The 24,996-nt window shown below is 37.5% G+C and overlaps 5 protein-coding genes across 5 annotated transcripts; 3 read left to right on the forward strand and 2 right to left on the reverse strand.

Moving 5' to 3' along the window:
• On the forward strand, positions 1-519 carry LOC6640510. Its single transcript, XM_002062931.4, has 2 exons — positions 1-214; positions 295-519. Exons 1-2 carry the CDS (start codon positions 41-43, stop codon positions 469-471), a joined length of 351 nt encoding a protein of 116 aa, XP_002062967.1. The 5' UTR covers positions 1-40; the 3' UTR covers positions 472-519.
• A 5,269-nt stretch (positions 520-5,788) lies between these two features.
• LOC6640048 lies at positions 5,789-10,374 on the reverse strand. Its single transcript, XM_002062930.4, has 3 exons — positions 9,687-10,374; positions 7,589-8,534; positions 5,789-7,076 (listed from the first exon to the last, which is right to left on the reverse strand). Exons 1-3 carry the CDS (start codon positions 9,766-9,768, stop codon positions 6,554-6,556), a joined length of 1,551 nt encoding a protein of 516 aa, XP_002062966.1. The 5' UTR covers positions 9,769-10,374; the 3' UTR covers positions 5,789-6,553.
• Positions 10,375-10,376: 2 nt separating this feature from the next.
• On the forward strand, positions 10,377-12,027 carry LOC6640047 (vacuolar protein sorting-associated protein 55 homolog). Its single transcript, XM_047009973.1, has 4 exons — positions 10,377-10,405; positions 11,050-11,220; positions 11,471-11,726; positions 11,791-12,027. The coding sequence occupies exons 1-4, from the start codon at positions 10,377-10,379 to the stop codon at positions 11,905-11,907; spliced, it is 573 nt and encodes a 190-aa protein (XP_046865929.1). The 3' UTR covers positions 11,908-12,027.
• A 611-nt stretch (positions 12,028-12,638) lies between these two features.
• Positions 12,639-15,832, forward strand: LOC6640005 (TBC1 domain family member 31). The gene is made up of 4 exons (XM_002062928.3): positions 12,639-12,930; positions 12,991-13,104; positions 13,156-15,571; positions 15,627-15,832. The coding sequence occupies exons 1-4, from the start codon at positions 12,698-12,700 to the stop codon at positions 15,750-15,752; spliced, it is 2,889 nt and encodes a 962-aa protein (XP_002062964.1). The 5' UTR covers positions 12,639-12,697; the 3' UTR covers positions 15,753-15,832.
• On the reverse strand, positions 15,740-17,391 carry LOC6640182 (cyclic AMP-dependent transcription factor ATF-7). The gene is made up of 3 exons (XM_002062927.3): positions 17,217-17,391; positions 16,251-17,157; positions 15,740-16,197 (listed from the first exon to the last, which is right to left on the reverse strand). Exons 1-3 carry the CDS (start codon positions 17,322-17,324, stop codon positions 16,088-16,090), a joined length of 1,125 nt encoding a protein of 374 aa, XP_002062963.1. The 5' UTR covers positions 17,325-17,391; the 3' UTR covers positions 15,740-16,087.
• Positions 17,392-24,996: the final 7,605 nt, after the last annotated feature.

Here is a 24,996-nt window from a genome sequence, read left to right on the forward strand (position 1 = left end):
ACAACACACAAAGAGAATAATAATCAACATAATTATAAAAATGAAATTCCTGCTCAGTTCGGTTTTCCTGTTGGCTCTTCTGGGTGCCAGCTATGGCTACAGTGCCAGTTGGGGCAAACGTGCCAATAATGACTATCTGCTATCCCGCCAGATCGAAGTGCGTAATCCCATTAAGAATAATTACTGGAGCGTCAATGTTGATTTTCCCAGAGCTGTAAGTTTGAAGAGAGTTCTCGTCTCATAATAGAAAGTTAAATCTAACTTTTGAAAATTTTCTTCTTTCTCCAATTTTAGGGTACTGTGAATTACTATAACATTTCGGCCGTATTTGTGTATGATAACTTCAAGAACAGTTCCGGAGCTTCACCAAGTCTGTGGTCTGGTGGTCCAGGATACCGTTTCGCCACAGTAAATCTTCGTAGTCTGGTTAGCAAGGGCATTAACTCGACTGTCGAGATCTGGGGACGTTAAAAATGTATGTGATAGTGAAAATAAATTGAAATACGTATAATCCAAAAATGAATATGCATTCGTTTGCCTTAGGACCATGATCTCACTTAAAGGTGAATGGACCTGTCCTTTTCTCTCTACTTTTGGCAAAAAATAAATCTCCATTCATATTGACATGTCTGGCTTATGACTAACTTTATGGTTCAGCTCGGCATGCTAACACCAACACCTCGCCTCACCTCTTCTCACCTATCCAAACAATTTGCATATTTAACCCCCATGATGTCCACTTTTTTGCCTATTTTTTTATTGTTGGCAACTTTCTCTCTGGGCCCTTTGCCTGGCCCAAGGCACTCCACACAAAGGATGAAAAGGAAAAATACATATACATATATATTTTATTTTCTTTTCGTTTTTGGAGCAGCCCCCTTAGGCTTAGTCATCAGCTAGTACAAAAGAGAAACATTCAATATTTAATAAATATGTAGAAATGGAAAGATGAGAAAGTCAGACAGAAAGACAGACATTCAGACAGACAGACAGTGTAGACTTATTGGCCTTGGTTTCATTTTGAAGGGGGGGAATGGTGTAAAAAATGTTGCAAGTATTTTGGAAAATTGCTTAGCCAACGGAAATATGTTAAACGATACGGTCAAAGGCGTCCATCAATATATTTTCCCCTTTTTATTCTTTTGCCTTTCTTATTTTTTTTGTATCGAATTTAAATTTCAATTTGCTGAACATCTTGAGGCGACGAATCCCAAATCTCATGCCCCAGCAGAAGAACCCTAAACCTCATAACCCAAAACCCAAAATCCAAAAACGAAAACCTAGTCGCACATGTAGAAAAAGTAAATATTTAGACAGGATGTTTCGAAAAGTTGTCAACGAAATGTTTCACTCACTTAGTTAATATGCAAAATGCGGAATACGGAATGGAAAAATTTGCAAAAGGCCCCGGATATGTTTACGGATACGGCTACGGATACGGCTGCTACAGTCAACTGCAGTCAATGGGTGGCAAAAGGTAGGAAAGGTTAAGGGGTGTGGTGGATGAGGAAAGTACATGCGGAGGCGGAAGCTGGCGAATTCATTCGATAAAAAAGAGAAAAGGAAAGTCACGTATCTGCAGTGATGCCATTTTTACGTTTTTCTTTTTTTTTTTTTTCTCTCCTCCCACCAATTTTTGGAAGGAATGGATGTTGGCCTACTGGTAAATTCGCTTGCCAAACAAAATTTCGCCTTCCGGCCGCATTCACTTGACATCGTTCATACGCCACGTGGGCTGCTGCTGGTGCTGCTGCTACGGCTACTCCTGATGTTGGCTAACATAAGCCGCTTGACTGTGGGTCTAAGCCTGACCACCAGCATCACCAGGACAACCAAACCCCCTTCATTTTCGCCTGTTCGCCTTTGCCAGTGTTTCGTAGCCCATGGCCCCCATTTAGTGGCAACAGCTTGGCGAGCAATTACTTCAAACTACCCGGAAATGTCGCCTGAACCAGCAGCAGCGGCAGCAGCAGCAGCAACAGAAATATCAGCAACAGCTGCTGGCTGCACGAGCAATGCCAACCAAAGGGCAGTAGAGGAGCAGCTCTTTCACATTCTGGCATATGTCTGCGTTGTATGTGCTGGCAAGGATAACAACGGTCAGCATCTGTGGTTACACTCTGCTACAAGATAATTAGTCTATCGATTAAGATATTAAGTCATAATTATTGGAAAAATATGCATTACGTATACGACAAGGGTGCACTTAGCTAATATGACTTTCAACTTTGCAAATGCTCAGGTAAATCCTGAGAACAAGTAAACTTGTTGACCAGTGTCTTATGCTATCGTGTGCCAAGCTGTCCTCTGCCATGCTGTCTGCTGCAACAGTTATTGGAGCACAAACACAAACACCCAACCACATGGGGGAGGTGCCTCGTTCTGGGTGACACAATGGAAGGCTAGATGGCTGGCTGGCTGGTTGGCTGGCTGGCTGGCTAGCTGTTGGGTTGATATGTCGGAACACACGTTGTTGAGGTTGTTGGGGCTGCTGAAAATTGCTGATTTTCTGTTCTATTCTCTTCACATCCTGTTTTGTGTGTTGGAACGACAGGCATTGATTTTTAATAAATTGCCATTTGAGGTAAGGCAATCTCGGCTTGTTATTATTATTTTAGGTGCGTTACTCCAGGTAGTTGGTTCAGTCTGGTTAGGCGACATCAAAAATGATTTCAAATATGCAACAAGCGAGAGACTGAACGGACCATGTATACATACATTTATGTACATGGAGGAGGAGGAGGATGTGTGGACTAATCCCAATCGTCGGGACACCGCAGCTAATGAAGTATTTATGTGAATTGAGCCTGATTGCATGTCGTCGTCACCTGATTCCCTGCCATGTTTGGTCAAGTGCTCCTGCTGCTACTGGAGATTTGCTGTGGCATAACAAATTTTTCCTACCAAATTGTAAAATCCAATGAGCCTGGAGGTCATCGGGTCTATCCAGGGGCTAACGTGTGGAGTTGACTTCGACCAACCAAAACTAGAGCAATCAATATGAAATGTTTGCATTTCATCATCCACAACGAACGAGTTGTTCATTTTGGGGATTTCGAAGCAAAAGTGATTAAGTGAGCAAGCCATTAGTTCCTTTTTTTTAAAGCTTGATTTTAGTTATTCATAAATTCCCAAGGCTAATAGAATACAGTTTCTATTGTGCCGTGTCGTAAGTCAATTACTTAAACTTACAAATAGTCAAATGAGTGAGCAAAGCAAATAACTTTGCAAAATCTCTTTTTAAATTTGAACAATTGCTAATCGGATTAAATATCTATTGCCACATATGTACATAGACTTTTTAAATTTTCAAATTTCAAAGAAAATAACTGCCAAAAAGCTTGGAAACTTCTCAATGGCAATAACTGAAACTTGACTAAAATTCAGTGAGGCGAATTTAAGTCTAAAACCCTTATCCTTGGCAGAGCGAATTCATGTTATGCTCCTTTGTTAAAGCTCTATAAATCTAGATTTGCTATTTTCCTTTGAGGACAACAATATCCTTTCTGCTTGGTGTCAATTTACTGGGGCCTGTATCACCTCTTTAAACACCTTTGCGATCAGCTAGTTTTGCTTCCATTATAATTGCCATAGTGGCTCTCATTAGAAACCCGCTAAAGTATTTAAAATAATAAGCAGTAAAATAATCCTCTTTTTTGAAACAAATACTAATGTTCGTGATGTCCTGTGGATGACTTTCAATGCAAATATTGCTTTTAGACAAACGTGTAGCTATAATAAATTCTTTGCCAATATATTGCATCGATTTGTCTGATTCATAGATTTGCCTTTACAGTGCCGGATTAAGCCAGCACAGGGCCTGTAGCAACCAAAATTATTAGCTTTCGGGTTCAAAGCTTTCGGATGCAAATTAAAGGTTTGGATTTTCAATGTGAAAATTAGAACATGACTGAAAAACGGTCAAAAACGATTTCCAAAACAAGTTTTTTTTTAGAATTTTTGACATCAAATTTTGGCCTTTTATCAGACTGTATTGTGCCGGATTTCTAAGCGATTTCAAAACGTTATACATCAATTAATAAAAAAATGTTTTTAAATGACAACAAACATTAAGAAATTTTTAAAAATTAAACTCAATCCGGTTATGATGTGTGAAAACCTCCCAAGTGGGCCACCTAAAAAAACATTTGCGTATTTTTTACTCAAAAGTACCAATTTCGATCGAAATTTCGGTTCACTTGGGAGATTTTCCCACATCATAATTTTATTTTTTTTTAAATCGGATCAAATTTACTGATACATTACGAGTTTTTGCAAAATTGGAATTCAATTCAATTGAAATTAAAAACAATGAGATGAATTTTGTAAAAAAAAATCCAAAAATTTATAAAAATTCATGAAATTTATGTTTCTTTTCCAATAATTTGCTCCTCATTGCCATTTTTGCCCCGTTTGAGAATGATTACCTGATAATTTACGTGGTTTTTTATGCCAATTCTAAAATTGATGTCAAGTATGAAAATGTGATATAACTTTTAAAAATCGATTAAAATTTGACAAAGTTATAGATTCGAAAAGTTAAAACTTTTCAAGAAAGATATTGTTGAAATTATTTCCATAGATTTTCCATAGCCCATCTAAAATTTCAGAACAATAAAAAAACACTTTAAAATCGTTTCTTTTTTTTTGTTTGGGTTAGTTTAGTTTATTTTGTATGTATGCATATATTTATTTACTTTATTATTATTTGTATAATTTTTGTTGTTGTTGTTGTGTGTGTTTTTCGTATTACGGTTATTATACATAAAATAAATGAAATAATGCTCCAATTTTTGGTTTTGGTTCATTTTGTTGTACACAATATACATATACGCTGTTTGTTAGGTAATTTAGCTGATTAATGCATACAAAATGTATGCACATACATACATATAGTACATATAGGTACATAATACATACATACGTGTATTATATATATATATAGATATATATTTTCAAACTCAACATTTTCTTGCTTGCAATTTTCATTTCCATCATTTAATTATTGTTGCTAAGTCAATTTCCAATGGGATATAAAATAGTTGTTCAACATGCTTTGCATTTTATTTTTGTCAATTACTATTAATTTTATTATTATTATTATAATTATTATTATTCATTTTTAAAACTCTCGAGTTTTCGGGGTTTTTTGTTTTTTGTCCTTTTTCGGCCGCAATGATGTTTCGTTTCGTTTACATTTCGGTTTATTTATTTTTTTTTTTTTTTATTTACAGCAATTGAGAATTATAATAATAGTATTTAGTAAATGTTTCGCTACAGTTTTTCTTGAGACTTTCAAGTATGTTTGTTTTGTTTTTTATTTAAATAAATTGTTTCGTTTTCCTTTCGTTTTTTTCCTTTTTGTACAATAGACGAGTGTTTTTTTTTTAATTTTTTGTTAGTTTTTTCATTTCTTTTCTTTTCTTTGTGTGTGTGTTTATCAGTCGTTTTTCATTTACTTTACATGAATGTGCTGGAAATTATTGTTAAGATTTTTTTTTCATATATTTTCTTTTGTTTGTTTTGTTTTTTTTTTTTTTGTAAATAATTCTCTTTGTTTTTTCCGAATATATGTTGATTACCAGAATTGTAGTTTCTAAATTGACACAGATAATTTAAGATCACAAAGCGTAGAAGAAAATAGAATAAAAACTAAGTAAAAAAAAGACAACTAAAAAACAAAAATGGAATTGAATATGTTACAATAATTACATGAATATATATAATATATATATGTATATATATATTTGTAGATAATCATAATAATAATAGGTATAATATGTTAGTTTAGTTTGTTGTTCTTGTTAGTTTTCTTTTTTTTTGTTTTTGCAGACTTTAAAATATTTACCCATAAATTGATTCTTGTTGCAGACACCAAAAAAGTTGAAAGTTTTCTCAATTTTTGTTTTTGTTTTTTGTTTGATATAAATTTGTTTTAAATTACAAAATACAATAATAAGTACACATCTTGGATTGTAAATAGAATCATTTTTATAAATATCTTCATAATATAATACATATATGCATATATTATAAGTATAATAGCCAAAGCCACAAGCCACCTGCATCTGTTTTTGATGGACAGATTGACAGCACAGCTTGGGGTCTTCTGGAGGGTGTGATTGAGGAGGGGTAGAGTAGGGGTACGGATAGAGGGGTAGGTTAGGGGGGGGAGGACGTGCACATCTTACATCATAGCGATACGATTACGATACAATATACATAACTATGTGTATCATATGTGTGATAAGGAGAATTCTTATGCATTAGAGGAAGATTAGAGACAGTTTTTCAGTTGCGTGTCTGTTATGTAAGTCTGTGTGTTTGTATGTGTTTTGTGTATGTTAGTGTCCTTGTTCGTCCTTGTCTTTTACAGGAATTAAATTCCATGGACTCATCTACTGTAATCTTTTTGTTTCTTTTTTTTTTTGTTTGTTTCTTTGTTAGGAATACATACATCCGTCCGGCTTTTGAAATGTCTATATAGTTTGTTCTTTTCCAAATTGGCTGACAATGGTTCTAAGAAAAAAAAAGTGTAACACCTTTTGGAGATTTACTTCTTACTCTTGCGCTTCTTTTGCTCCTCTTTGGCCACCGCCGAGGCGGCGGCATTCAATAGATTCATATTCGGTTTGATCGAACCCTTCTTAACCGTAGCCGGTTGCTGGGGCGTGGCCTGAGTAATATTGTTATTCGTTCCCGATGTTCCATTCGATGGGCCGTTCGACGACGAATTGGTTGCCAAATTGTTAGCCGGCGTGGCTGGCGTTTCGTCCAGGAAGAGTGGATTCTTTACCTCCATTTCACCAGTGGGAGCCAAGCCGGGACACTCGTACACCGTGTAATCGCCCTCTTCATTGTCATCGTCGCTCTCCACATCCGAAAGACCGCAACTGCCATCGGTCGCCTGACAATTCTCCATGGCTATAATCTGTTGCTTCTGATGCTGATAATGATACATTTGTGCACTTTGGGCCAACTTGCGATCGCCCGACGGCGAAACATCCTTATTGGGTCCTGTTACACCATAAGCAGGATAATCTACGTCAGCGGCTGCCTTGCTGCGGTTGTGAAACCTAAAAGGAGTAATGAATAACATAAAGAATGTTGGGTTTAGTATAAGTTGTACCTGGGTATTTGTTAAGGGTAAAGAGCTTAGTTTGGAAATGTATTGAATAATCACATTAACTAGAGTTTCTTATAACTTTTTTCTGAGGTAATATATACATAAAATTCCAGTACTTCTTGTATGTAGTTCTTACGAGAACCCTTTTAGCTCTTCTTAAATAAATATAGTCCATCATGGACAACATACAGACTCAAGATTTTGAGAAAATCTTATTTAGGTAATACAAAAATATTTTTCCTTTTAGCTTATTAGACTTTCAAACTAGCCAAGTATTGACATTTAACAAAGGTCCTTTGAAATCTAACCCCCTAAAGTCTAAAGGGCGAGAAATAAGGCCTCATTATTTCATTCAACCTGCCTTTCATTGAGGTTTCTACTTTGAAAATCTATAGGTATACATTATGATATTTACTGCCAAGTGACACCCAGACGAGTTGTTGCATTTTATTTTCTACTTACCAGGTGACTCCCAAGGCTAGCAATCCCACGGTAACAGCTGCACTAACTCCCGCTATTAAAGCCACTATATAGACGCCCATTTCGCTATTCATGCCCAGATGTTGTCTGAGAACAATTTGCTCGGCCGCCTCTCCGCCGGCAACTCCATTGGCCATTGTTAGTTGCGGATGATGTGAGGATTTGCTTTGCTTTTGAAGTTTATCAATCAGTGCATTGATTTCATGTGAATTGGATGCACTGGCTCCAGCCACAGCTGCAGCGGCTGCTGTTTGAGGATTAATACGATGGAAATTGGCATTGGAGGCATCTAAAAGTTTTGGCGGTTCGACTGGAACTGGTGCGGACACTGGAGTGGCCACTTTGCTGCGCGGTGTGGCGGAAGCTACTGTTGGCTCTAGGGGAGCATACTCCTCGTAATCATCGAGAGCCCGAGAGTCCAGTTCACCCGAAGGATCATTGGGATTGTCAAAGAAGCGGGCATCGTTGGGACCCACAGCGAATGGAATGCGCTCCTTTTGGGCTTTATTTCGTCTGATATTATCATCTAATCGTTCGGAGTGTGTGGTTGGCAGATAAATCGATTGCATCGGGGGCATTGGAGGCATGGGCGCCTGAGCGGGCATTCCATCCATTGGACTGCCATAGTAGCCTTCCGCCTCCACATTATCGTACTGGTCGTACTGTTGATTCTCCAAATTATTGCCATATTCATCTTCTTCCGCCTCCCGCTCCACCTGCAACTCCTGCTGACGCTGGCGATAGCGTTCCCGCTCCAACAGTTGCCTCTGACGATCCATTTTCATATTGATCTCATGCAATTGCTGATCAAATTGCTGCTGGAGCCGTCGTCGGGCATGCTGCTCCATCATCTGGGCTAGAAACGCATATTCCTGTTCATATTGAGGATCTATGGCCACCGGTTGCTGAATGGGACGACGACGTAATCCTGCAAAGATAAAAGATGAGGAAATTGCATTTTTAAAATTAGAAGCAGGAAGAAAATGTCCAAATGTTTCGAAAAAATGCAGGAGATGGGGGATCAAACTGATTATGCTAATGACAAATGTCCGTTGCGTGTCAGCAGTTAAAAATAGCAACAAATAACCTAAAACCAAAATAACCTCTAACAAAAAAAAGGATTCCGATTCCGTTTCGGATTCGGTTATTAAATGCCGCCATCGAAATAGACAAACAAAAGTCCATTTAATTGCCATTCGGGGTTTAAAAATAGACCAATTACACACGCGTTTCTAGCCAGGCGAGGCACGCACACACGCAGCCCCCCGCCAGCAGCTCCCCCGCCAGTCCCATTATCACAATTTCCCATGAAAAGGACAAACACAGACGCAAAATAAGCTAGTGACGTGCTTGGAAAACTTTATTAAATTTCGTGTTGTTGTTGCCACTTCAAAAAATGCTTACTCTAATTTTAAACGAGCCTTCTTGGTGAACTTTTTAATATGAATAGTCGAAAATGTTAAAATATGTCAATTTTTCATGCCTGCAGACTAACTTTTAACTAGTGAAAGTTTAAAAAAGTTTGCTCTTTCAATTAAAATTTTTGGTTAGAAATAGAATTTGAAATAAAAGTTGATGACTTTTTGTTTGAGGATATCCTTTCATATGGCTAAAATATATATCTGCATATAGACACAACAACTAAATTGCTTACGTAGAAAACGAAGTTACAGCCACCACCTGTGTGTGTATGAGGGTGTGTGTGTGTGTGTATGTGTATCCTGCTAGGCAAGTATCCTGTGACCGCTGCACTTTGTGTGTGTGTGTGTGTGTTTGTGTGTTTGTGTGGTGGATGGTGGGCCTCCTTCGAAACGAAGTCAAAGTGCGCGTGGGTGTTTTGGTTTGATTCGTGAATATTTGATACTCGATGGATGGTATGTACGTAGGATTCGTACGTATACACAAAACGAAGTGTCTCGGGCTTCTATGGACTGGGGTTCTCTTTCATAGCCTTCCTGCACCATTCACGACGACACAAACTCACACACACACACACACACAGCGAAAACTTAAAACTATGTGCGGCTTTGAATACAAATGTATGTGTGTGTGTGTGTGTGTGATCTATTTTTAGACATACCTGGGTAAACGGACATTTCGCAGTGACCCAATATGCTGCACAATATGGCTGCAGCCAAGGCACAGGCCATAGACATGGCCATGTTGCACTCTTCAATATGTCACACGCACTTGTCTCTCTGCCTTCAATTGCAATTCCAATTTCAATTCCTTTAGTTCGATTTGTCTTTATTCCTTTTATTCGTATTTTATAACTATTTGTGTGGCAATTTGGCTAACTAACAATGAACAGTTGCCACCATATGGCCACCGGTTAATATGTCTTGCCCTTTCAACGCACAAGCAACGACGCCAACGACGACGACGACAGAGTTTATTGATTTTAGCGCACACACACACTGTCTCACATTCACATACACACACACGGTTAGAACTCTCGGGCAGCTGGTGGTTGCTCCCTAATTTGCACTCTGCACACAAAGGGGACCGCAGCAGATTTGCGTGGGCGTGCAATATTGTCGACAATTTTCATTAGTTAACGGCACCTTTGGGTCTATGTGGGTCAAGTAAGTGTTAGATAAGATATCTAGCGACTTGCATTGCTCATTCGAAATGTCAAATGCTGCACTTTTATTTCAAATTGCAATCACTTTTTTTTTGTGTGTGAGAAAAAATAGTTCTCTCAATCGTTGCTTCCGTAGTGGATTGGCGCCCTGTGATCCATTGCCGTCGACATATACCGTTATACTGAATGAGCCTGGCGGCGCCAAAGAACGACAAGTCAGTGACGCAAATGTTATCTTCGCCCCCGCACTGTTAAATGTTGCGGGCAGCTTTCTAGGGACCCGTTAAGGCGCCTGCGTCGTCCACAGTACACAGAAAAAAAGAAAAAGCTCAGCACGTCCCATGGTTTTTCTTTGAATCAACATCGCATTCATGAAAAAGCCGAAGTTCGTTTAGACTTTCTGTCACTAGCTAGCAGGTGGCTGCCTATACACACAATCGCACACATGTACACGCCTACCGCCCACCACCAGACCATACATCCTTCCCATCCACTTGAGAGTAGCTTTCGTAATGGGCACGCGCTGAACCATTTTCACTTTGGGATAGGACAAATTTTATTTTTATCAATGAAATTTTGTGAGACTGAAAGCTTTTCCGGATGCAGGTGAAAGTGGCGATGGGTAATGGTATACGGAAAAGGTGAAGTGCAATAAAGGGACTGCAATTAATAGCTAAATGACGTCCTAAACCGAGTACTGTTTAGTCTTAAAATTAAAATAAACGACAGCGACTTTGCTTTTTAATCGTTTGACGTGTCTTTTGAAGATTGTGCATAAAGTGCGGCTTTAATCTAATGAATGAAAATTAAATTAAAATAAAATGTAACGGCTGAAGTGAATTAAAATTTAAATTTAAAGAAGTGGTTCACTTTTCTATCCATTCCGATTCGTTATCAATTTATTCCGACTGTTTCTGATATGTTATCGATTATTTCCAAGTGTGGCCACACTTTTCTATCTGAGTCATTTTAGCGACATTAGCGACAAAGGAAAAAAAATTATAAACAAATCCAATGGCAACATTAAAAGGTAATTTTTATAAGTCTAGTGTGACATCCAACTGATTAAACTTTCTTCCATTATCGGTTGATGACCTCTCGCCAATGTCCGCATCGTCTGGATGATAAAAAAAATAACAACAAAAAAAACCAAACAGCGTAAGTGTCTGCCCCTTGTGATGACACTGGCTCACGGACATCACGGCAAACAAAAACTGACATACTATCCTTAAGAACTCCTTTTACCTGTCGACTATTAAATACATGTTTTTTATTTGCAGACTGCTTGTTTGTGCATTTCTCACATGCCTGGGCATGACATTTCTGATCTTGGCCTGCGCCGTTCCAACTCCGAAGATCTTCTATCCATTCTTTGTTTTACTCTTCTACGCACTGTCCGTCCTGCCAGTATTTATAGCCAAAAGAACCACACCACTCAATGAGACGAATCCAAAGGTAGAATTTGCACTCTTCCTCACAGCTGGCATGATATTGAGTGCCTTTGCTTTGCCCATTGTTTTGGCCCACTCATCAGTGGTAAGTAGAGAAGCAATCAAAACCGAGAAGGCCCACAGAAATATAATGCTTTGGTTTTCCTCAGATCACCTGGACTGCTTGCACGTTCACGATAATTGCAAATATCATTAACTATGGAACAATGTTTGGTTACACCTTCAGAGAAGAGGGATTGGATGCGCCTTATGGCGGTATGTTCTAGACGGCAGTTTTTGGGATTCTTTAGTTATAAGCGCATGTACGAAGTCAATCTCAGCTATTTAAAAATATAATGTATTCACAATTAACAGACATTAGTTAATAAACACCATAAATAACATCATTTTTAAGTTGGCAATTTATAGAAAGTGATTTGAAATACAAGGCAAAATAACGAAGAACATTTTACAATTTTATCTTTGTTAACTTTTTAATAGTCATATTTAAGATACTAAAAGAACTACGCCTAAAATAATGACATCCAATTATTTTTGCTGATAAGAAGAGACATATCTAAAAATTCAAATACAATGGACCCTCGGTTAACGTTCCAGAATCCTGCGCGTTAAGCGAAGATTTTTCCCCATATAAATCAATGTATTATTTTATAGATTACATGTTTTAATTAAAACTCTTACAAAAGGAAAATAAACATATGTCACACTAGATAGGTCTATAATGTACTTACATTCGAATTTCCCCTGCAGATAAGATTTCCACCTTTTTCGTCGTTCGTTATCCAAAACTTTATTTGTCAAGCGATACTTTTCTCCCCAAAAACTGTGTTCATTATCCGAAATGTTCGTTATTCGGGTCGATTGTTTAGCTAGGGTTCACTGTATCTATTAACGATTTTTCCTTCTTGTTGGGAAAAATCGACTTATCGGAATTTGGAACTAGTCGGTGGATTCAAAAACGTTTTCCAGCACTGTTTTTGTTTTTTGTGTTGTCTGTGTTGCCAAATGAAAAAAAGGAAATTAGTTAAATAGCAAATTCGAAAAAGGAAACCGCAAATGACTGGACAAAATTCGAATCCTGAAACTGAGCAAAATGTGGAAGAAGAAAATGAAGCCGAAAATTACTTTTCTGAGGAGCAAGAAGAATGGGAATTGTCCAGCGAAGAAGAAGAGAACGAAGAGGGTTTCGAGGAAGAGGTCCTTGGAGTGACTCACGGTCCTTTACAACTAGAGAATCCTGAACTTCCGCTGCGTAAGCAGGCCTTTAAATTGAAGCATAATAAAACTGGGTAAATTATTGAAAAATCTTGTATAATAGGGGTGATTTTAATAGTTTGAATCCTTTCCAGCAACATTCTTACTGTGCATCACACGATCAAAGAAAATGGCCAACAACTGCGGATTCCCATTTCCGCCTGCTGCTTCAACAATGATAGCAACAAACTGGTAGCCATAGACAAGCGGTAAGTCCTGGAATATAATTGAATCTTTTGCTTTAACATTCTCCTTTGCAGGGGCAACATATTTGTATTTGATTTTGTAATTAAACGGTATTGGCGACTTAATTTCCTCCTGCCACACGGGCGTTTAGTGCGTGCCTCGCCGTTGCATAAAAACCTATATATGGTGGCTAATAAACTGGGTCAGGTTTTTGTAGTGGACTTGGAAAACTCTGTGGTGAGCCGTCGCAATAAAATGGGAGAAGCAGCCATTGATGAAATGTCGTGGGGCAATCGCTTGAACAGCTCCAGCGCATCGAATGCATTAATGCGTTTCGGTGCAGAGGCTGTTCTTTTTAATCTTCAATCTCTATGGATCTCGCATGAGTTGCAGTTTGATCAGTCGCGTTATACGCTGAAATTTGCTGGATATTTGCCCAACTCGGATAAGTTCTTCACATGCTTTACCAATGATTCCATTCATGTGTGGTCTTCCTTATCGCTGAATACCCTAAAAATGGCTCAACCCATCAAGACTAGGAACAGGAAGTTGCGTCTAACGGCTAATAGCCAGGACATTCCAGAGATTTCTTTAAAGGATCCCAATCTAAGTGATCTGGAAGATGAGTTGCTGTTTAATTGCCAAGATCAGGATTTTGCCGATGGCAGTCTCTTGAACTATTGCTTTACTCCGGATGGCAACAAGTTCTGCTTAAGCTGTTTGGATGGTTATCTTCTGATGTTGAGCACAGTCAGTTTAGATTTGGAAAAGATCTATCGTCTCAATGACTTTGTTTTAAAGCAAATGGCCTTTCTGCCGCAGCCCAAGGAGCGCATATTAGTTGGCATCACATCCAGGAATCAAGCTGTAATGCTGGATCTGTGTCACACGCAAAACAAATTGATTATAGAAGCTTCGCAAGCATCCTGTCTAAGTCTTAGCCGCGATGGCAAATTGCTTTCGGTCCTGAGCAAATGTGGTCAGGTTAATGTTTGGTCCACTTGTCGGTTATTTAGTGCGCTCCAGGCTCAGACGCACTGCCGCAAGATAATACAGAAAACTCTTTTGAAGACATCTAAAGTTAATTATCTGCCTACATGCCTCTCTTCCCACAAGGAGATACGTCATCTGTTAAAACCTGACAGATTGAAGGCTATGCTAAAGGAGTACGGTTGCTATCCAGAGAAATATAGATTCCTAATATGGACTTCTCTGCTGGATTTGCCGTTTAATAAGACTGAATTCCAGGGTTTGCTCAAACTGGGACCACCTCTGAAGATCAAGAATCAGGCGAAAGAATTAAAAATACGCCAGGAAGCCCATAGACGTGGAGTGATCAAGATCTGGAGCTGCCTCAGTCAATGGTGCAAGGTGTTTGCCTATGCTGAATTCATGCCACATTTGATCTATCCCTTCGTCCGGCAGTTGCCCAAAAACAGCTTAGTCTGTTTTGAACTATTGGTTAGTTTGATTCAGAACCATTTCTATTTGTGGTTTGAGTTCCATCCACTGCCACCATCCAACTATTTGGCCATGATTGATAATCTCTTGCTTCGCCTGGATCCACAATTGTGCAAGTTTTTTAAAGCATTTGAACTAGAAGCCAAGGATTATGCCTGGTCGTTGCTGTCAAATGCCTTTGCCGAGGTTCTGGAGGAGCAACAATGGCTTGTTCTGTGGGATAATATCATAACAGAACCACCTTATTTTCCTATTTTTTTGGCTATTGCCTATAATGTGATACATCGTGAGATAATTCTACGTCTGCCGGATCAAAAGTCTGTAATAATGTTCTATCATGAACAAAATCCAATTGATATGACCAAGTTACTGAAGCGTGCTCGCTCCATAATGGCCAAGTGTGACTTAGTCCTGCACCCGCAACGCTTTGTGCCACCATTTTCGCCTGTGCCCAAAGGAGTGTATCCCAAGTTTCTAAAATATCCAACCGAATGGATAGCCCAACAGGAGGAGCAAACAGTGGCATTGGTTAAACACAATCAGGATATTGAGGCACGTCTACGTCATCTGGAATTGGAGGAAATGAAGACTATGGAACGTTTGAATAATGGCCTCAAAAAGGAAGAGCACACACGTCGGCTTAAGGAGATGGAGAAGCTCTATCAGGATACCATACAACGTGAGGAGGAACGTATTACCTGCCAACGCAAAATGCTTTTAACCTACCAAATGGAGGTCAGGAGCCGTAAGAGTGAGGTGATTGCGAAGCTCCAGGAATCCGAACAGCGTCGTAAAGTCATGGAGATGGAGAAGGACATCGATCTCCTAATGCACACCATTGAAAGAGAACGACGTCGTGATAATCAGGAGATGCAATTGGCCGAGGATGAAATACGTAATCAGGAGATGGAACTAATGGCCCAGCGCTATTACGAAGGTATGGAAGGAGAGCCTTTAGCTCAAAAGTACTATGATAAAATAATGAGATTGTGCAAGCAACGCAATGACTTGCAGCAGAATTTGAAAGAGGTAAGAAACATTGTCCCTAACCCTGCATAAATACCTAAAGTTGTCCACCTTTCAGATGACCAGAGAGCAGTATGAGAAACCATCCGTCTCTTCGCCCTTTCCATTGTTGGATATTGAACGTTCCATTTTGGAGATTCAAAGAGAATTCTCAGATATTATAGACAGTGATAGAAGGACATGAATGCAATATTCTTTCGTTTTTTAAACAAATTAAGGCACTTTTGTGTACAAATAAATGATAAAACTATCTATAACTATGTATTTACATCGATTGCTTAAAAAAAGTTCCAAGTAAAAAGGATTTCAAAAAGAAAGAGTAGAACATAAGCAAATGGCACTGGAGGCGACCGACGTATCGGAAAATCATTATTAGGTAGGTCATGTCACAAATAAGGCTGAAGTTAGTATGCGGAATGTTTTAAATATTGTTAGTTAAATCTTTTCACTTTTAAAATCCTTTTTTTCATTTGGAACTTTATAAATAGAACCTCTTGTGGTTATATACTTATAACTAAATCACTTTTTATCCGTGCTGGAACTACCTGTAGATGTGGGAACTATCATTTTGGGAACATTAAAGACCAGGTGTATAGCTGAGCCAGGAATTTGTATGGGATTAGATGGCACTGAAAAATAAAGTTGTTTTTTATAAGGATTAAGTCTGCTATCTTTTTCCTACCTGCCAGATTGTTGTTCTTGTCCTGCTGCTGCAGTTCTCTCTCTAGTCTGGCAACCCTGTCGCGCAATTCCTGATTCTCTTGCTGAAGTTGCGCATTCTGCAGCCGCAATTCCTTGTGCTCATTACGCATCTTGTTGCGATATCGTGTGGCCGCCGCCCGACGCCTTTCCATACAATCCTCATCCCGAAGGGGTTTGGTTTTTACGGTTTTTGGTGGCGGCACAAAGGTACGCTTATTGTTGTTACTATGAATTATAGCCTTTAGGCGCTCTTTAATAGGTAATTGTGATGTTGGTGTGAGGCTGGCACTACTGGGCTCAGGTGGTGGAGGATTTGGGGCGATTAGTGGAGGCAATGGCAGTTTATGGGCTACTGGAGCCGATCTGGGCTTCGGCAATATGTAGGGACGCACAGTTTGAGCGGGAATGGTATTAGTTGACGCAGATGCCGATGATTTACTAATTTTGGGAACTTCTGTTGTCATGGCCAGTGACTGCGAGGGCAGAACCCAAGTGATTACTTGCGGTTGAATCAACTGTAAGGGTGGTGGTCCCTCCAAAGGTATAGGAGCTGGCACCGATGTTGTGGCTAGTAACTGCTCCACATCCAGGGGACTGCTATCACTTGGAGCATCGTTTATTGCTGCTGCTGCTTCTACGGCAACTGGTGGAGGATCCACAGCAACTGGTGGCGGATCCACAGCATACACTTGGGGCGTGTGCAGGGAATCCCCGTCGTTGGCCACTGGCTCTGTGCGACTCTCTGTGCCACTCACATTCTGCTCTGTGGCACGCTGGAAGCCCAAATCAAATGGGTTCAAATCCTCAAACAGACCTACTTCATCACAGTTCTTGATCAGCCGCGTGGGAGTCGGTGTCTGGTCGGACGCAAATATGTTCTCAGCTTTCTGTAAAGTTTAATTCGAGTGATTTATATTGTAAAGAATTTTTAAGCCAATTACCGCACCTGCAATTTAAGATGCCTCCAGTCCTCCTCGTAGCACTCATTTTCCTCAGTTGTTTTTGTCTCAAAGTCGGCAAATGATATATCTGTTATGTCTGAAGAAGCCTCCATCGTATTTTAACTAGTCATTATCACTTAAAATTTAAATAATTTAAATAATTACAAAAAACAACACAAATACAAAAAATACACAAAAAACAGCTGTTCCACTGCTTATTTGTTATCGATAGACGAAGCAACACGTTGATTTGTTATCGATAGGCTGTGTTTCTGCGATACCTGGCGGTGTAATTTAAAATATAGAGGGCGCTTGTGAGAGAGCTATAAAACTGAGGCGCCAAAAATAAATTCAAACAATTCACAACTCCAAATAATAGTTATATAATTCGACAAAAATACAAATAAATCTTTGCTTTTACTTTGTTTTTAAGCGAAATCTACTTAACATAGTATACATAGTAAAAAAAAATATTTTTCCATTGCATTTAAATGGTTAATATAAATATTGTCTTGTCTTATGTAATCACTTGCCTGGAAAATAACAACCACAACAAACTTTGACATTCAGCATTTCCGTCAATATATAAGAGAAAAAAAACTACTGCGTATCGTACTCATAACATCAAGAGAAAAAAAAAATTAGTCGCGCACCTCGAAACCTTTATTTTCACAGCACGTAGAAGCAATCATACATACATATACATATATACATACATGTCTACGGAAAAGAAAAAAAAAACCAAAACATTTTTGGCAGTCAAGAAAACCCCATAATTTAAAATTTGGTATCTTTTAAATTAGATTTCTCATTGAAGGAAGCAGCAGCAGCAGCAACAAACACGCAAATTCAAAATGTTTTTCGAAACATGCACGCAACGAGCAATTTTCTAAAACTCTTTTTCGATGTATATTCCCACCAAGGTAACAACAAAAAATACAACAAAAATCAAAGACGGGGGGACAAAAACAAAAAAAAAAAAAAAGGGCGGCAAAGCCAGTCTTGTGGGTCAAGTTCAGTGTCCAAGTCGTCCACAAGATGGTGGAATAGAGGCCGCCGTGCCGAGGCAGAGCAGAGCAGAGCAGGGCAACCGGTGAGGAAGAGATGCACAGCATGAAAATTAAGAAAAAGTGATGCGTAATTACAGTCATTCTCTTTCACTGCAGCCCAACCAAAAGCTCTATGAAGAAGAAGATCGAGAGCCATATCCCAGGCTCTGGGACTGAACTGGACCCGGCTGGTCCTCAGCCTCAAAAAGTGAACATGGATCTCAAACTGGACGACTCTTGCATGCAACAGACGCGGTTTTTCGGACAGAGATGAGGACGAGAGGATGCCGGTAGAAACAATCAGTTTGAAGTTCGTTCGCATAATTATGGGCAATTTTCAAAGAACATGCGTTCCGATGAACATCTCTTTCTCTCACTCAACTCGGTTTCTGCAAACTGCTCGCATTCAAAGTATCGCCATTTTTTTCCTTACTTTTTTTGTTTTTTCTTTTGCAATGTGGGGGCCAGAAGGTAACCCCAACCTGGCCAAGATATACTGTCGTTTTTTTTTTCCTTTTCTCCTTGCATTTGTTTCGCAACATTTGCAAATTATAGGCTTTTGCTTGGATACGTCACTAAGTCAGATCGTCAGCGGGAGTAACAATTTATTAGGCTTATAAACTGGAGCGGGTAAATCAAACAAACTAAACAAAGGCATGGAACCTGCTTAACCAATTGTAGTTATTTTTTAAAGAGAAACTTTAGAACGCATTACACAATTTGTGATTTATAACTGATTAAGTATGTGATAAAAAAGAAGAAAGTCCCATCTTGAAAAATTTATTGATTAAATAATTGGTTTTTTGATAAATAAGGAAAATCTTACACATTAAATAGTAAAGAAATTTGTTTTTTATTCTTACCTTTAAATATTAGAAATTATAAAAATAATTTATAGTCTTAATAATTATACAACTAAATAAAGCTTCAAACGCTTTTACCACTTTTATGCCGCTCAAGAAAAGGTAATATAACGATATTCCGTGACAAGTATAATTTAAGTGTAATTTTAACAAAAGCTTATTGAACTTACTACAATAAAAAGTAATAAAACAAACTTAATATTCTCATATTAACTTTTTTGCAAAAATCTTTTGACAAAAACTTAAAAACTTTTTTAAAAACATCTAAATCTTCTGTTTGAAATAGGGAACAACAGTTAAAAATTGATTAAATTATTTTTAAAATATCATAAACTTTTCATTTGAATGCAAATGTTACAAATTTAGCTTTATAATTGGCCATATATTGGGTTTTTTGGAAATGATTATAGTCTGATAAGGCTAGACATATTAACTTAATAATATACATTATTTTAGTTTCACTACTCAAATAGCTCACCTTTATGCTTAAGTAATTCATGTTTTATCTTCGCCTTTTAATAAATTTAAACAGCCACTTGTAGCATTTGAACTGCAATGATTTTAAGTTTAACTATTTACGAACTAAAATTTTCATTATATTGCAATGAAAGAAGTGTTTTGTAATTTTTAACAAAAAATCAATAAAAACGATATTCAAATTTTGTAGTTTTTTAACTTTTTTGATATAAATGCATTGTTTAAGAATGTGCATTTTTTTTTAATTATCTGCAAGAAACTTTAAATATTTAACTAACAAAGTTTATTTCACACGAAGTAAGTTTATGTATCAAAAGGAAAGAAAAATAAAATTTTTTGTTGTCTTCTCCTATAAAAATTTGTTATTTAATAGTTAATATCTTTAATATCTTTAATTAATATCTGAAATCTTTTAATATCTTTTCAACAAGCATTCGATTAATTCGAATTATTCATTAAATTTGACAAGTTTTTTAGGGTTGAAAGGTCAATTTGATTCCATTCTTCGATTTGTGCCTACATGGAAATGATGCTACAATTGTGGCTTTTATAGATAAATAATATATATGTATATGGCTAACTAGCCACTAAGCAAGAAACTTCTTGTCAATCCAGAAATCTCATGAATCCCATTAAAAAAAACTTGGCTTTATGACGTTTGTTGGGCCAGTTTTTTTCCATCAAAGATAAGTTCAAAATGTAAGCAAATCAAGAAAAATAATAAGGGTGTCATATTAAAGATAAATGATATGATTGGCATCAAATATTCTACATTAGACAATCAATGAGAAAGTTGAAAGAAGGAACTCTAAACTACACCTGCTCATTAATTGATAACCCAGAAAGAATTCAAATTATACCCACTTACCGTTATTAGTCACTCATTTACTAACTATTTAAATAAGCTTTCCCAATGAATCTGCAAACTATAAACAATATTACTCCACCCAACCTGATAAATTATTAAGAATTTGTTGCTGTTAATTTTTATTTGCATTTCTGTATGCAAGTTTGACTACAACTTATTTATGGTCGAGCTTGTTGCCAGGCTTCGCATGAAGCCCTCAAGGATAATGCAAGGAGACGCACACTTAATAACTTATAACGGCATCTGGCAATGTGCAACAGAGCAAGTTCCTTCCCGATACCCGATCTACCGATCTACGTTTCTATATCTTACACATTTCATGAATATTTAAGCAAACAAGCTGCTTCCTGTAGTTCTCTGAATAGAACGCCCAAAAAGAGAAGTCTTCTTTTTGGACTTTTTGTTTGGTTAAGAATTTTTTTTGCCCAGAGGGCCTTATAAATATTGATATTTGTTCCGTGGGAGAGAGAGAGGGGGAGCGGAATGAAGAGAGTTAACTTAATTTCTGTATCAAAAAAATAATATTGAAAATCGAAAGCTAACATTCAACATTTTTCAAAAGTTGAACAAATGTATGCAACTTCCTTTTTGGCCTGAGGTGGGGCCATAAAACTTCCTGTGCCGCTTTTTCGTTGCGTTTTCCGACGGCAAACTTGCAGATACAGATATACCAAATACAGATAGAGATACAAATACAAATACAGATACAGATACTTGTTTAGGAACCTTTCAGTGTCTTTGTGTCTGTGTTGGCTTTTGCTTTTGGTTTTTGTTGTTGGCGCTCCGATAATAATTTCATAATTATGGGTTATCTGGGCAAGTGGCATTCGTAAATAAAAAAAAGCGGCGAAAAATATCTAAAAACAAGAAACTGAAGAACTCAAAACTTTATCACTGGAAATGTTGCCGGTTTTTGTGGCTTTTGCTGTTGGACGAGATTGATTGTCGCTAATGGGCGTTGGATGTGCTCGTTGGATTCCCAGTTCCAGCGAATCGGACGGGTAATTGTTTTAATTGCCCTTAGACAGAGAGTCTGGGCCGGGCCAAGAAAGTGGAACATGCGCCGAATGCTGTTAGAAAAACCAAAGCGGGCAGAGCAATTAATCTGTGACCTTGACCAATCGACATAAACCCTTATCGCCCTCTGTTTGGCCCCTCTTTACCTAACGGTTTTGGCCAGGCATTAGTTGGGCTTAGTTGGGACTTTTGTTTTATGGGCTTTTAGCTCGTGCGGCGAACGTGGTCATCATCATAAAAGTATCGTAAAGGATCGTTTCAGCTTCAGCATCGGCACTCATCACTCGGATGATGGATTGCGTTCACTTTTGATGTATCTGCCACGTCTCAAGAGGCGCTGGCTAATTGCTGGCCCCAGAACTGCTTCTCCCTCCCTACCACCCCACCATCTCTCTCTGGGTCTACTTCTACTGATCATTTCCATTTCCGTTAAGGCCGCCGGCCACATTGTCGTTTGATGCGACTTGGGCCCAACTAACTTTCGCTTTTAGTTGCTTTGCCGCTTCGGTTTTTGAAGTATATATAAAGAAACCAAGTCACATCCTGTGCTGCTGGCGCATCCTTGAGTCTTTCAACATAATTGGGCGTCTGGGGGCGTGGCCGCAAGACTTGTGTCTAACATGTGCCGAGGCTGAGAGACCTTTTTCGGTTTTTGTTCTCTCCTTGACAAGGGACAGGCGCTTGGGGGCAGGATATATAGTCTCTCCTTTTTTTTGTATATTTAAGGTCTTCAACTAGAATCTAACGGTATATCTAATTTTAAAGGAATTTGCAAACCCTTAAAAAATGGTCCCAATGAATCATATTGAACATGGATTGATTTTAAGGTGTTAAGAGAGTGACTATGGTAAATTTATGATTTATTTTTAATTTTGAACATAAATTTTAGTTAATCTACAATTTCTGCAATTTCTTACCGATTTTAAATAGTTATATATTAATTAAATCAAAGTATAGTATATTTTAAAATGACATCAAACAATTGAATATTTGAAAAAAATTAATTTCAACTCAATTTTTTTTTTTAATTGGGATTTTTTATTTAAATTATCATGACTTTCTGTGAAAATTGGCAAAAAATATAGTTCTCGAGACTTTAATGCTGAAATACAATATTCTAATTTGAAAATAATGGCATGAATTTTTGAAATCATACAAAAATTTACCTAATTATAATATTTTTTCTGCTTATTGGCATTTTTGTCTCGCTTGAAACGATAAATTGAATATTAGCGAGATCTTAAATCTGATTTTATGAGATGAGAATGAGAGATGAGATGAGAAATCACTTTTGAAAATTGTTTAATATTTGGTCACAAATCACAGACTCGCAAAGCTAAGAATTTTTAAAAATGTTCAGAATTTTCCAAATTAAATTTTTGTTTATTTACCTTTTTTGCTCAGAACAGTATTTTGGTAAATCACTGAACGTTAAATCAACTTTTTAGTGATCCAAAAATCTCGATATACCACTCTGATAACTCACGGCCCTAAGCATTTGCTAATCCTGCTAATTTTCTAAACAGGCACAGATTTTAAAAGCTAACTTTTAATCACAGGAACCTTTAATGTCTAACACTACACAACAGTGTAACCTTATACTTCAATTTGCAGTGCTGCTTTATAGTGTGACCGTAAATCTTAATCATAATTCAAACAAATGACAATAAATTACTATGGAAAAACTAGCTTTCTTACATGCACTAAAGTAAGAAATGGTTCACTTTAGTTTAGTTGTTAAAATGCCAATCCGTTTGCATTTAATTAAAGATGCAGGTGATAAAAATAAATGAGTTATGAGATATGAAGGTAAACTTCCACTAGCTTTATTTTAAGTACATTGGAATAAAATAAGTTTTAGGTTATCTATTACATAATTTAAGGAGAAGATATGCAAATAATGATCCTTCAAATGGCCTGTAAGGCTAACTGTTTGAAACCTGAACCATTTCACTCTTTAGCAAGATAAAGATAGGTTAAAGCATCAGCCCATTCAGCCCATTCACACTTTATTCATTAAAACATCTAGACAAAAATGTATTCGCAACAGTGTAAAGTCTTTAGTAGTTTCAAATTCATAGACAACTCCATCTCAGTCAAGTCATTTCATTCACTACTTCTTGGCCTGACCCCAAGAGATTCGAACCCAAAATACCAAAAAAAAATAAATTCACATTCTCAGTTTACAACCTGCGGCCATTTTCATATTCTTAACTCCGTCGGGTATGCGTATTTTACTTTTTATTATTTTTTTCTTGTTGTTTGCCATTGACAAATGATTGGCAAGCTACATTGGCGTATACATAGAAGACCCTAAAGTCCGCAATCCCATGTCTTGGCCCCCAGTTCAATGCAGTGGCTGGGCTTAAAAAAGACTGGGGAAAAAAAAGGAAAAACAGTCGGCGAAAAAACTCATCAATTAAAAGTGCTAATGGCTATCATAATGATATGTTAATATCACTCAGTTTGTAGCTATTGGCCATTCTGCTTTTGTTTTTGCGCTCAACTAACTGCGTTTTTAGTTCAGTTAACCCGGCTAAGACCTCAGAGAGAACAACAACAAAAAAGCGGAACTCTAATCACACGACAACAAAAGAATTTTCTGTGTGTTGCTGTTGCATGATTAATTATGCTTTACCATTGGCGACTTTTTGGCGGAAAGCGCCGACAAATCGCCGGTAACGTTAAGACATAAAATACAAAAAAAAAAACAATCCATAGATATTTTTAAAAAGTTTAGTTCATTAGCGCATTTCTTTAGTTGAAAAACAACAGAAGCAACCGGCAAAAAATATATGAAAGAACAGCAAACTCATCGTTTTCGATATGTGTCATATTAATTAAGTTTTTTGGCACAAGCAACCGTTTTGTTCTTTTTTTTTTTGGTTGTTTTGGTGGTTGGTGGTGCAAGGTCTAAAGAAAGTGGTTTTTCAATTTAAACAGTTAAGAATGAAAGGAGGAGTAGGCACCAACAGTTGATTTAAAACGGCAAATGCAGCTAATTTAGATAGAGCTGAAAAGTGTTGAGATTCATTAAGTTAATTTGAAAGGGCTTGTTTCCTTTCCGTATAGACTCAGAGAGAGAAATAAGTGGAATCAATACCCCATTAAAGCTAAAGACTTTTAAGATTCATTAAGTTAATTTCAAAGGACTTTATTCCTTTCCGTATAGACTCAGAGAGAGTTAAGAGGTATATTACCCTATTAGAAATTCTTATCCCTATTACAAATGTTTTGAACATCATTTGGTTCTGATCTACACTTATTTTTCATGGACGTTTACCAACACTGATGGTTTAGAATGCCTTTTGCATTCTGGTCATACTAACTCCCAAGGAATTTACAATGCCGAATTGTGTGCAATAATTTTGCTTGATGATATCGTGATCAGATGCATCACTTACACTAAATACTATTCTTTACACCACCCACTCGAAATGCCTTTAAATTGATAATTGTACATTCCAAATAATGATGAGATTTTAACAGAGAAAAGTTTATACAACTTTAA

This window comes from Drosophila willistoni, assembly GCF_018902025.1.
Source record: "Drosophila willistoni isolate 14030-0811.24 chromosome 2L unlocalized genomic scaffold, UCI_dwil_1.1 Seg196, whole genome shotgun sequence".
Lineage (NCBI taxonomy): Eukaryota > Metazoa > Arthropoda > Insecta > Diptera > Drosophilidae > Drosophila > Drosophila willistoni.